Source organism: Simochromis diagramma, unplaced genomic scaffold (assembly GCF_900408965.1).
Source record: "Simochromis diagramma unplaced genomic scaffold, fSimDia1.1 OVJJ01000131.1, whole genome shotgun sequence".
Lineage (NCBI taxonomy): Eukaryota > Metazoa > Chordata > Actinopteri > Cichliformes > Cichlidae > Simochromis > Simochromis diagramma.
Window position 1 is genome coordinate 1,193,305 of NW_024387200.1, and position 12,925 is coordinate 1,206,229.

General features: G+C 41.2%; 1 protein-coding gene across 1 annotated transcript; it reads left to right on the forward strand.

The window, feature by feature from the left end:
- The first annotated feature begins 870 nt into the window (after positions 1-870).
- On the forward strand, positions 871-4,703 carry rnf214 (ring finger protein 214). The gene is made up of 7 exons (XM_040050616.1): positions 871-1,003; positions 1,099-1,229; positions 1,701-1,930; positions 2,044-2,177; positions 2,656-2,884; positions 2,977-3,186; positions 3,525-4,703. The coding sequence occupies exons 2-7, from the start codon at positions 1,100-1,102 to the stop codon at positions 4,347-4,349; spliced, it is 1,758 nt and encodes a 585-aa protein (XP_039906550.1). The 5' UTR covers positions 871-1,003; position 1,099; the 3' UTR covers positions 4,350-4,703.
- The last annotated feature ends 8,222 nt before the right edge of the window (positions 4,704-12,925 follow it).

A 12,925-nucleotide genomic window follows, 5' to 3' on the forward strand; every position in this document is an offset into this window, starting at 1 on the left:
CATGTGACCAATAAAAGGAATCCCTATGGGAGCCAGAGTGGCGCGGAAAGAGAAGAGGACTCACTCCGCCACGAGTTTGTGGAACCTCTCTGCGAAAATACGAAACATAAATTGAAAGAAAAATACCTTTTCTTTGAAGTTTATTTGTATCATTATTTAATTTAACAGAGTATTGTAAATACTGTATTGAAAATTATAATAAGTAGAAAAAGTAAATATTTAAAATGGACGGATTTTAGTTCATTTAAAGAAGAAAGAAAAACCGAATTAAACTGAAATATATAAGCTAACAGTAGAAAACTACAGATGTGATTTAGTAATTTATGGTATTTTTTTCTTTAAAGATCATTTAGAAAAATGCAATTAAAAAGAAATGAACTGCTTTTATAAATGGTTTTATATAAAATAATTATGCACTATTATAACCATTGTATGTGCGCAGAGGTACTGCTAAATATATGAAAATCAAAATTTTAGAGTGTACAGATAAATACTTAATTACATCAACTAGTCAGGGGAAAAATAAAGAAATAATTTGCGACTTTATTCTTTAAAAAAAACATCCAATATCCAATAAACATCCATCTAGTGATTTATTCCTTTTTTTAAATGTATTTTTGTTACTTAAACAATATTGTATTTTCTTATATTTTAAAAATAACAATGTAGCAAATAACAGTTCTAATTATTATGAATTTATTCCTTACAAAGTCACCAGCTTTACATTTCAATTCTGCCACTCCTGTCGTATCTATGTAGTTGTAGTTTTTCTATATGTCCCTGTGCAAATAAATAAATAAATAAATAAATATTTCTACTTAATTATCTACCTACATAGAAGATCTTTGTTTTGGAACCCCTGGACAGTTGAAGTGTTTCAGCCGGATTACATTTAGGGGTGCACACATTCGTAGCTGGCGGCAGGTGTAAACAGGATCTTAACGGCAGCTGATATCGCCGAAGTTTTATTTTAAAGAGCCTTTGTGGAGCTCACTACGTTGTTGTAAGTTCGCTCGGTGTTTACAGAACACGTAACGTTTGTGTCAAGTTAGAAAAGCGAATCCAAAAGACTAAGTTTCGTTTTTGTACTTCTTTTAGCATGGATGCTAGCGCGGAAACGGCTATTGAGGGTTCAGACGATAAAGCGGAAGACCATCATGTAATTCAGGATGGAGACCCGGACTTGGACCTTGGCCTTGAACTGGATTTCGCCAAAATGGGAGTGACAGGTAAAGCGCCGGAATTTTACAATGACAGCTGAACAGTGAAGAATACCCGGTGGAGCTTAACAACATCTGGTGTCGTGTTTTCTAGATGAAAGGGGAATTTGAGAAGTCTGCACATAGTGGTCTTTGATAGACTCAAATAATGTGGTCCAGATAAGAGAAAATGCAGTGAACTCGCCGTTAAAGAGTTTTTGTAGCTGGAAATGGTGATTTATGAATGTGAAATCTAGTTTTAAGCTGTAAATTCACTGTGTTTTTACTTGTAGACAAAACATTTTATTAAACAGAAACTGTATTTCACAGGCTGTTTAGTTGCTGTACCAGGTCTGTTAAGTGTGGCGTGGCAGTTTGGCAATTTACAAAAATGCAATAGATTTTAGAAACCATAAACTGCCTTTTTAAACTCCTTAAAGTCTCACTGTTACCATAACTATTTCTGTACCTAATAAGTTGTTTCCTTGTTGTCTTTTGTAGATCTGAAACACAGAGCTCAGGCTGTGCAGACAGACAGCATGACAGCAGAGTCCAGTGTCAGCACAGAGCCCGACTGGGAGAGTCACGTGGCGGCCGTGTTTCAGTACACGTCCACCCTGATGGAACAGTACAACAAACTATTGAAAAAACAGGATCAGGAAGAGGTGGAACACGAGAAGTACAAACAACAGCTGCAGAAAAGAAAGGAGGAGGCCACTCGGCAACACCAGGTGAGACACCACACACACACACAGCTATGCAATGCATGCATGTGTTTATGGTTCTGAATCTCTTGTGGGATTGACCACTCTGTGTGTGTGTGTGTGTGTGTGTGTGTGTTAAGGGTCTACTGGACAAACTGGAGTCTCTGCGAGTGAAACTGCAGCTGAACAACTCCAAGGCCACCAGGAAGAACTTCTTAGCCAAGAAAGCAGAGATGACCACTGAGAAAAACAGAGCAGAGGAGGAGAAGAACAGGTAAGACTTAAACCATATTCCCACCATATTCCCAACAAAACAAATTCTGTTCACTTTGTATCGCTGCATTGTGATCATAGACTGTACATTAAAGATGCCTATAGTTAAGATGATGTTAGACCTGAACACCTAAGTTTGCCTCGAGAACAAGGTAACATACAAGCTTAAAATTGATACCATAGGTGCATCTACTTAAAATGTTGGACGAGTTGGAGTGACCTCGACCTCAAAGTTGAGAGGACAACATATGATTACAGTGATATATCGGTGATATGGCAATATCGGTAGGCTAAAATGAGGTTCTAAAATCGCAGCTAAAGTCACACTTTTATAAAACCTAAGATAATGCCTTAATTCCTTTTGACAGAAAATTAAAGAAACTAGAATATATTTAAATTTTAAAAAGAGGAATTTGTTACAAAATAATTTTCTGCTTGCTAACTCTGCTCTTCTCTGTTCACCTTCCTCTGGCAATCAGGCTGGCCAAAGAGCTGGAGGAGGGTGAAAAAAAGCTGACAGCGCTTACAGAGGAGCAAAGCGAGGAACAACGGAGGTGGCAGGAAGAGCTGGAGGAGCTGAGGCAGGAGATGGAGCGAGTGAGGAAGGAAGCACAGGAAGCTCAGCTTCGGGCCTTGCAGGACGAGATTGCAGCTGTGGAGAAGCAGAGAGACGTAGCCATGGCTCGCATTGAGGCCTGGCTGAAAGAGGTTTAGACCCCAGTTCTAGATAAACAGATCATAATCTGTCAGGCACCTTATTTATATAAGTAATGATAATCATGAGACTGATTATGTCCTAGGTGGGGCAATACCTGAATGCACTCAGGGTGGAGTTCCCACAGCAGTATTCTCATGAGAGACAGAAGTGGGAGAAGAAAGAAGCGTTGGTCAAGAGGAACCAGGCTGAGCTCCAAAGTCGCTTCCAGGAGGTTCTGCAGCAGCTTCACCAGGGGCGAGAGTTAGAGTCCCTCCCTAGGATCAATGTGCCTTCTTTACCGCAGGTTCCCATGGTGAGAGACTCAAGCGAATTCAGTGAAATAAATATACTACTAAATGTACCACATTGTATCAACTTGAGGCTCTAATTTCCCTCTTTATTTACTTTACTTTACTTTGTATTAGTTCCCATATTTGTTGACCTTTTTAAATCTTTTATTTCTGTTTCATCATGATAGAAAGGGTTTAGACTTATTTTCACCTTGTGTTTTCATGTCCATCCCACTCTCCCATCTATGTTATCAGATTTCTCTATTCCTTTGTGAAAGATACTGATAAATGCTACATATGCTCCTTCATAGACGACTGCTTGTCATCAGCTCTGTTAGTAACTACGCGTTTTCTCGAACAGGCTGAGCTGCGATTCGATCAGGTGATGCAGTCACTGGTTCAGCCACACATCATGGCCCCGCCTCTTTCAAACCCAGCTCATCGACCCCTCCAACAGCAGAGGCACCCACAGTATTACCAACAGCAGCAGCAGCACCATCACCCTCACCCGCACCATCCCCAGTACCGTGCCCCTTACCACCATCCACCACCCCCGCAATACTTCCAACCCTCCCCATCATTGCAGGATCAGCCTCCACCTCAGTTCCAGCCTCCTCCTCAGCTTCTGCCTCACATCAGAGGCCCAGTGAGGGTGACTCCTCCTCCTAGTCTGTCCCCCTCTCCCACCTTTCAGGCCACCCACCCTGTAGCTCCTTCCCCACCACCCCACGCTGTAGCTACTACTGCAGCTTCCTCTGCACCGGCAGGCAAACTGGACAAAGTCCTGGAGAAGCTCGGTGCGAGGTTCCCACAATGCAACAGGGCTCAGCTGACGTCTCTGCTCCAGCAGGTGAAAAGCTCTCGTGGTACCTTGGCCGGCATGTCCATGGAGGAAGTCATCGAGCAGGTTGGCTTCAGGCTGGCCCAAAACGAGAGGTCAGCCCTGGGGCCCATTAGCCGGCCCACTCCCCCAGGCCCCATCCAGAGGCCAATGAATCCCATTCAGAGAGCAGCACCAAGTGGACACGCTGCCGGGCCCCGTAAACTCTGCCTGATGTGCCAGAACCATGTGGACCCAGAAAGCCGCCACCCACTGAGCTGCTCTCACACCATCCACAAAGACTGTATCCAGGTGTGGCTGCAGTCCAGCAAGAACAACTCCTGCCCCTTCTGTCCAGCAAAGTGACAGAGACGACAGTCAGCTGTGACTCTCATCAGCGTCGTTCCAAATATTAGTTATGTTATTATAGTGTTATGATATATTCAGTGTTTAATTACTTGTCTGGATTTTTTTGGCAATGTTTAGCATGTAGCTGAGTAATCTGTAGTGTTTTGACTGCTAATACACTGGATTTAACTGGGTGAATTTTTAAACACTGAAGTTTGGGTTACAGAAACGAGTTTGACTACAAAGCCTTAAAAATCAAGTTAGTCTTCTCAGTGTCTGTAATGTTATTCTGCCACAGGATGAAAAATACAACTGCCTACAACTCTGAATCACACTGATCTGTAGGTATAAATAAATAAATAAGGAAGAATTCATTTGAGATCTTTTTGCTTTTCATCACACCATCATCAACATTGGGTCAGCATAAAGTTAATGTAACAACAATCTTTGTGAATTGGGCAGCTGTCAATAATTTGCCCCACGTATAATTTTGCAATATTTTAACTCCGTTAATTACTTTTTTGAAGAAGTAACTATAACTAATTACTTTTTCAAAGTAACTTGTCCAACACTGATCACAAACATAAATAAACAGTAATAAATTAAGAAATTACTATTATCACTAGTATCACTATTTTAAATGGTCCCTTTGTGGGTCTGCAGTTCATAGTCGTAACTCCAGAGGCTCCTATTAAAGATGGTCTGTATCAGTTTAAAACTACTTTTATCTCCTCTGCAGGCTGGTTTTAGAGTGTGCGTGTTTTTGTTTCGGTGTTATAGATCGCGCGAGTGTCTCCACGGTGCAGAGGTATTAGTGATGGTCTGCTGTGTCTCCAGTGAATCCTGTGACAACTCTAATTTTGGTGTGATTTACAGACCACTGGACAAACAAGCATCATTACCGCAGCCTGTAAACTCGGACCCGACCGACTGCTCCCAAACTGTGGTCTGAGGACTCTCGAGGGTCCCTAAGAGGCTCCCGGAGGACCCCTCAGCAAAATGAGAGAGTTTTATTTGACTATTATTTCATTCAGGAAGAGATAACGGAGTGAGTGAGAATGAGCGATCAGAGGTTTGGGTCTGAGTACATGACAGACTGAATCCTCTCGGACTGAATTTTTTACAGTGTGAGAGTCCACGCTGTGATCCACGGCAAGTATTTAAAGGAAAACTGAGCCATAAAACACACTACTAAAAACCAGCTGCTGGAGGGTTGGGTTTTTTTTTTGGATCCATTTTACAGCAAAAACAAAAAAAATCATTTGTATCAAGTCAAGCTTTTCTATAATTGAGCCCTTAGAGTGTTATTTTCTTAAAAGAGGTGAACTTGTTTTGGGGAAATTGTTGTTGACTCCAGTGCAGCTAACCAACATTATTTTATGTTACTTTTTGAAACAACTGATTTAAGTCTTGATAGAACGACATCATGATTTTTGTTGCAGCGTTGGGATGATGAAAGGTTTAGTCACATGATTCGAATCACATGAATGAACAGCAGGCTCTTCAAGTTCATGTTTTACTCTCACAACATGCCACATAAAGTAAAATAGATAAATGACACAGACATTCGTTTTCATATCTTAGTGAGGACACCTCACTGACAATGCTTTCCCTAGCCGCTTACCCTAACCCTAACCATCAAACATGAATGCCTAATCCTAACCCTCAGCCTAAACCTAACCATAACCTAATTGTAACCCTGACACTAAAACCACATTTTGAACCTCAAAAATGCCTTCAAACTCGTAGGGACAGGCATTTTTTAAGTGGCTGTTGGTCCCCACAAGTATAGTAGCATCCCAATTTTCTTTCCTTGCAAAGACGTCTAAACATGTACACACACACACATACCCTGCTACTACTATTATGACTGGATCAGTTGTGGGTCAATGACACCCATGAATGTCCAAGGAGACAAACCCCCACTAGGGGTTAAACATCTGGAACTCTCCACATTCTGTTTTTAGAACCAAAGAAGCATCTCAGATGAGAGCAATGACTGTCTGAGAGGTGAAACTTCATCAAGAACCTAAAGAAGAACAGTTGACTCTTTTCTGTCAAGATCTCTAGAAAACAAAGGAACTATCAATTCCAGCCAGCTGACCCAACATTAATAAAGCATCATACAAGCGCTTACCTCCTAGGAGTAACAGAAAACAAATGGCAGCTCGCCTCCACTTACTCTTTCTAGACCCAGATCAAAGCAAAGTTTAAAACAATCAGTGGTGTGGCTGGTTGGATAAAGAGCTACAAATAAACCTCCATAGATTGGACCCTTCTTGTCTCATTGAAGCCAATCATTTATATGCTGTAGTCCTGAAATGCCAGTCCCAGCCTGGCTCCTGCACAGTCCAGTCAGCAATGCCTTCGCCCCATGCACTGCAGACGTCATCGTGATAGGAAACAGCAGTTGTGTGAAATGAAACAATAGGACAGCCATAACTCTTCTGTTTATGTTAATTATACGCTCTACTAGGATTCATGCAGTCAAATGCTGGAAAAATCGAATGAATGGAGGTTCAAAGTGCCATTAGCTAATGAGGCAAATCATACTATAAAAGCAAGCCAAGATATTCCCAAGGCAAATAAATGGCAAGAGATTTCACAGTAGAGCTTAAGTTTCAGTGACTGAAGACAAAACTGAAAGCACACATCAAATCAACCAGCTGCTGAAGGTCCTGCAGTAAAGCTAGTAATAAATAAATTAATAAATAAATAAATCATTTAAAAAAACAAACAAAAAAAAAAAAAAACAGGGTCATGTCCAAATACTTAGAGACTCAACTGACTGTTGTAAATGCTTGGATCATGTAAATTCATTATCCTAATCTTAATAATGAAAAATTAGTATGGAGGTTCATATTTGGAGTTTCCATCGCGTTTTATTCTAGAAACATCAGGGGAAACGTGTATGTTTAGTAGTGCACATACAATTTTAAAGCTCTGAGATTTTTATCACACAGTTCTCGTGTGTGTCTGTGCGCGTGCACGCGATGCTGATGTGACATTTGAGATTCTGTCTTCAGAGAACAGAAATACTCGGATGCTCTCTCGTGTTAAAACAGATAAATGTTAACGAGATGTTCCCTCTGTGGCTATTTCACGTCTGTGTGCGGAGGGAAACGCAGCTGTTTATTAAAGAACCTCTCAGCTGAAAGCTTCCCGCTTCCACAACATTTTAGAAATTGGGAGGTGGGGGGGAAATCAATCATCTCTTTGGGTGTAACACTCGCGTGTTTCTGACATTTTACAGAACATCATCAACGATCGCCTCGTCGTCTCCGGGGTCACAAACTGTTTGTGCACAGGGAAGGAAACTGAGCCCACTGTCAATTATAGAGGCAAAAAAAGATTAAAATAAGACACCGGTTTACTGCAGGTTATTCGGGATACTTGCTCCCAGCGAGCCGGTTCTCCGGGGACAAACAGTCTGCAGGCCGAACAAACACTTTAACAAGGTGCCGCTGCTGTTTTCATGCTCAGAATCAACAAAATCGACTGCGTGAGAGAGGAGGTAAATGCCAAACGGCTGCTGAAGAGCGAAACTGCTGCTGAGGGTCAGTTTGCTTCTGCAGCGGCTTAAACTCTGCAATGCTGCCCCCAGCTGGCCGTGCAGGGGGACTGCATGTCAGCTGACCCGAGCCTCGGTTCACTCGTTTTCCAGATAAAATATAAGATTAAAAAACAATGAGTAATATACAGAAGAAAAAAATATATAAATGAAATACAATCAAAGATGTGTTGGAGTTAAAAATTGAAATTGAAATTAAAATTTAAATAATAACTTGCCCGGAAAAATATCTGAACTGGTTCAGAGGCTTTCAGCACTTCATCACATTCATCCTTAAACATTAGCTACTGACACCAGTAAACATTATTTATGTGTTGATATCAGTCAAAAAGGCTGATATCCATGAACATCAGCAGTGATAACTACAATTAGAAGTTTTCCTTCTAAAATCATTTTTAAGAAAGCTCAAGACTTAAATAAAGGAACAGAAAAAGGTCTAAAACCACCTGTTTTGGTTTCATTAACCTTTTAAACTCAGATTGTTTAATTTTTATATTAAATTGCATTTAAAAAATGTAATAGATCCCATGATTAATAAAAAGCACATAAAAATGCAAACAACGAGGAAAGAAAATACTGATAGACCTGCAAGAATCATTTTCTCCTGTCATTTTGTGATGAAGACTTCTGTCTTTTCTTTCTTTGAGCTCTTGTAGCTTCCTCAGTTTAAAGCCTTGTTGTAATTTAACTATAACATATGGCAGCTCTCAGCTGGGAGTCCCGTTATCTCTCTGAATGATGATGTTTTTTTTGCATCTGCCAATATCAAAGCTGAATCATAAATGCTGCGCTCACAATATAAACCCTGAACTCCACTAACAGGCTGAACTATCACACTGTAGATCACATGTCCAAAGACATAAAGGTGACAGTAAAATGATTTGAGGAACATAAATGAGTGAAACGCAATAAAACTAAGCAGGTCACTATTTACATTTTTTAAAAGTGAATTTAATCTTTTTTAATTTTTACATTAGGTACACAGATTTGTTTCTGGTTGCAGCAGCTTGTACCAAGCTGACTGATCCACCACACACCAGACCTTGTGTATGCCATCAATATTATCATATTCTAATAACACTGCTCAGATGAAACAACGTGTTATTAAAAGGCAAAATCTAAGTAAAGGCTCTGTCTGTGTCCGTGCACACCTAGAACAACGAAAGTTTGACCTGAACTAAATGCACCTGTTGTTGAACCACTTCCTGTCACACCAAGCTTCAGGCTCATCTCTGGTTTGGGTCCGGTCATTCATCTGTCTGTGCATTTCATGTGTTTCAGTGTGATGCATTAAGACTGAAACATGTTTTTCTGCCCTACATGCAAAGATTCATTTGGTTGCTCGTTCCACTTTTAGATAAAAGCCTGAAGCAACTCTAATGGGCGTCATAACAGTGTAAGATCACACTTAATACAAAACACATGGATGGAAAGCACAGAGTGCATATACAAGATAGACTAGCATTGTGAGCCATTGGTTTGGCATTTTGGACGCTTCCATGTTGGATTTTGTGCAACCATATGTGGATGAGAGTTAATCAGCTAATGCTAACAAGCTTACTTAGCAAACTGCTACCATAAACAAGTGCATTAGCCACATTTCAAGTAATCAGTGAAGAAAAATAAATAAAATAGTAGCATTTACCTCATTAAAAGTAAATCATAAGCTTTTTAAAGCTTTTTACTGCCTGAAAAGGCATATTTTATGTCAGCATAATGTGATTAAAATGCTTGAAAAGGCAGCAAGAGCACAAATTCTGTCTGTGTCAGATTGTTGTACCAGGAGCTAAGCACGCTTTGTAATGCTGTGCTAATGCTGTGAAGATTAACTCCCTTTTGAGGCTATTATTGGAACTCTAGTGTTTGGCACGTCCATGCTGGCTTAATCTTTCAACTCCTAAAGTTGCCAGTTGATGAAAAGGCATTTGAGTTGTTTGAGGTTGGATGGTGAATGGAAGGCTATAGTCCTGACAGGGGTGAAGTGTCAACCAGCCTCTAAAAAGCCTTATAAGGACACGCGGATAAAGACAAGGGGGAAAAAAGGACCCTGAGAACACCAGGGAACACTTGAGCTCCATATATTGATGGAAAACCTTTGAAGAAAAGGCAACAAACATGAGTTAAATATACACATATGAAGAACTTTGTTGTGGTCATGAGACAGAAAAGAAAAGAAAACAGAAAAGTAGCTCAGAATTCCTGGGAGTGTGAAAAACTAACTTAAAATAAATACCACACAATGAAGGCAGAGGGGAAAAAAAACTCAAAAATGGGAAAATATGACAAATCCAAGCAAAAAGAACCAGCATCAGAAAACACTGCATTAAAAAAAGAATTGAGTGCATGCACAGTGACTAAATATGCACGAGGAGGGTAACAGGTATGAACAGGTGAACTAAATCAGGTATAACAGAGGGTGGGAAAAGAACAAAGGGGGGGAAATCAAATCAAACCACAGAAAGGCACAAAAGGGTCTAGCCTTCAAAGTAAAACAGGAAGTAAACTGAAAGAGGGCCCAAGCCTAACGAGACAGACAGCACAGTGAAAAAAGGAAAACACAAGAAGAACCCAAGAATCAATAAATCTTCTCTCTGCCTTTTATCCACACATGTAAAATCAGCTGTCAGAAACCCTGGTGGTGATTTTGGATCCTAATCTCATCTCACCCAGCTGTGCTTCTACCACCTCAGGAATATTGTAAGAATCCTTTCAAAATTAAGTTTTAATGACACTCAGGCCATCATTTATGCTTTCGTGTCCCCTTACTCTAATGGCTATAAATCAGAACACATTACATCGACTTCAGATCGTACAAAATGCTGCAGCAAGGCTTATTACACCAGTTTTAATGCCTTTACACTGGCCGGTCATAATCGATTTTAAGATTTCACTTATGACTCTTAAAGCCTTTTAATAGTCTTGTCTCAGGATATATATTAGAACTGCTTCTCCTGCACCAACCAATTCACAGCCTCAGATCCTCAGGCAGAAACCTGTTAACTGGTCTCACATCACACTTAAGGACAAAAGATGATCGAGTGTTTAGGACTCCTCAGTTGTGGAATGACCTGCCAAAAGAAGCTCACGTCGTTATTGTCTGATTTACAATTTCCTCTTTTAGTCATAGTTTCTGTGAAGCACTTTGTAATGCAGGTTTTGAAATGTGCCATACAGATGGACCTTATTATTATATTATATAACACGAAGCGACGGAAAAACTAAGGCTAACAGCAACATTAGTCATAGCTATAATGCAATATAAAAAACATGACAGCAGATCTCCTGCCCAGCACCTTTTGGGTTAACTGGGTCCTGTCTTGGTCGCTTTCAGGCTTATGCAGAACTCTTGTAATCTAACATGAGAAATATCAAATCTGCACTTTTTGATACCAACAGTTTCACATTTGTTAAGGCCAAGTTTGGCTGTTGGTAAGGCTACAAAGCGACATGATGCTCTGTTGTGTTCTCATTTAAGCTAAAATGCAAATGCTGCGTTTGATCTGCATGTAAATGATGCCTCGTGTCCGTCTGAAGGCCGCTGTGGAAGACGAATGGTGTTTATCAGCCAGTCTGGAATCAGCGCTTGGCGCTTTGCACAGGACGCCATCTAATTACCTTTTTTCTTAAAGGTTGTATTTATTAGAATCCATCATCGCTGTCGTTACATCAATTAATGCTGTTGATGGGCTGAGGAATTGTCACCCTCTGCCCTCGTCTTCCTCACCCTCACCCCCTCGCATTCCCTCCATCCTTCACAGGCAGAAGAACCTCCTCTCTTCTCTTTGGCATTAAAGGCCTGTCATCCCAGCATGCCACGGGGCCCCCGACCATAGCCCAGCGGTGTCAATTAAATTTGATTGACTGAGTAAAAGAAGCACACAAATAAGCCAAAACAACAGACACAAAAATCTATACATGACTCCTGCAGCCCCCCACCCTCTCCGGCCCTCCGCCCCGGCTGTCAAATCAAGCGCTTGTCTCGTCTGTTTTCGTGGCGTGTGCCGTGGACGTCCACCGCAAGACAACTGCTACTCTGTGTGTGTGCGTGTGTGTGTGTGTGAAGGCGTCAGTGTTGGCCAAATGCACCGCCTGTCCCGCCCACCCCTTAAACCCCCCCTCTCACCCAAACACCCCCAGCCCCTCCCCTTCCATCCACACGGAGTGATCCAATTAGTGGTTCTGGAACCTCGTCCACACTGCACAGTGGAGGCCCCTGGGTATTGACTCAAACTGTTGTCCAATAAATGAGGTCTAATTTATCAGTTTAACTTCATCCCCCCACCCCACTCCAACCCCTCGAAGAAAAGGAGTGAAGAGAAAGAGTAGAGGGTGGGGGGGGAAAAGGAAAACAAATAGCTTTCATTTTTTGTTGCATGAACAGGCGAGGAGTGTTTGGGAAAAAAAATCCCAATAAATCCTGCATTCCTCACATATCACACCCTCTCATCTCTCCTTGTTGTTTTGCTAATTGTCAGCCGGTGAGCTCATGTTTCATATTCACTGCGATGATTGAGGGACGCTATTAGAGCAAACACCATTAGGCTCCGTGGGGAAGCGGCTGACCCTGCGTGGGAACCATCAAAGACCAATTTGCTACCCAAACACCATAAATCCTGCCCTGTTAAGTGACTGTTTTTGATGCTGCTGAAGCGCGCAGAAATAAATATACGCTTTGTTATGTATTGTCCATTAAATTACCAGTGAGCACAATTCACACATGACATCCATCTTGGTCAGCCGTGGTCAAAAGTGGGGTCCTGGGACCTGCAGAGGACCTCTGACGGTGCTGGAGGACGGCTCAGTGACGGCTTCATTTATTGTTCGAGAAGAAGAAGAAGAAGAAGGCTGCAAAACTTGGGAAGTTTTATTTGTCAGATTAACAGAGACCATCAAAATAAGGCTGAACAAAGTTTATTCTCCAGAATCTTAAAGTCAGGACTTCTCAGCAAAGCTCTGAAGTAAACATATCAAATACTTAAACTGAGAAAAAACAAACAGATTTGAGACAAAAAAGTAAGTTTGA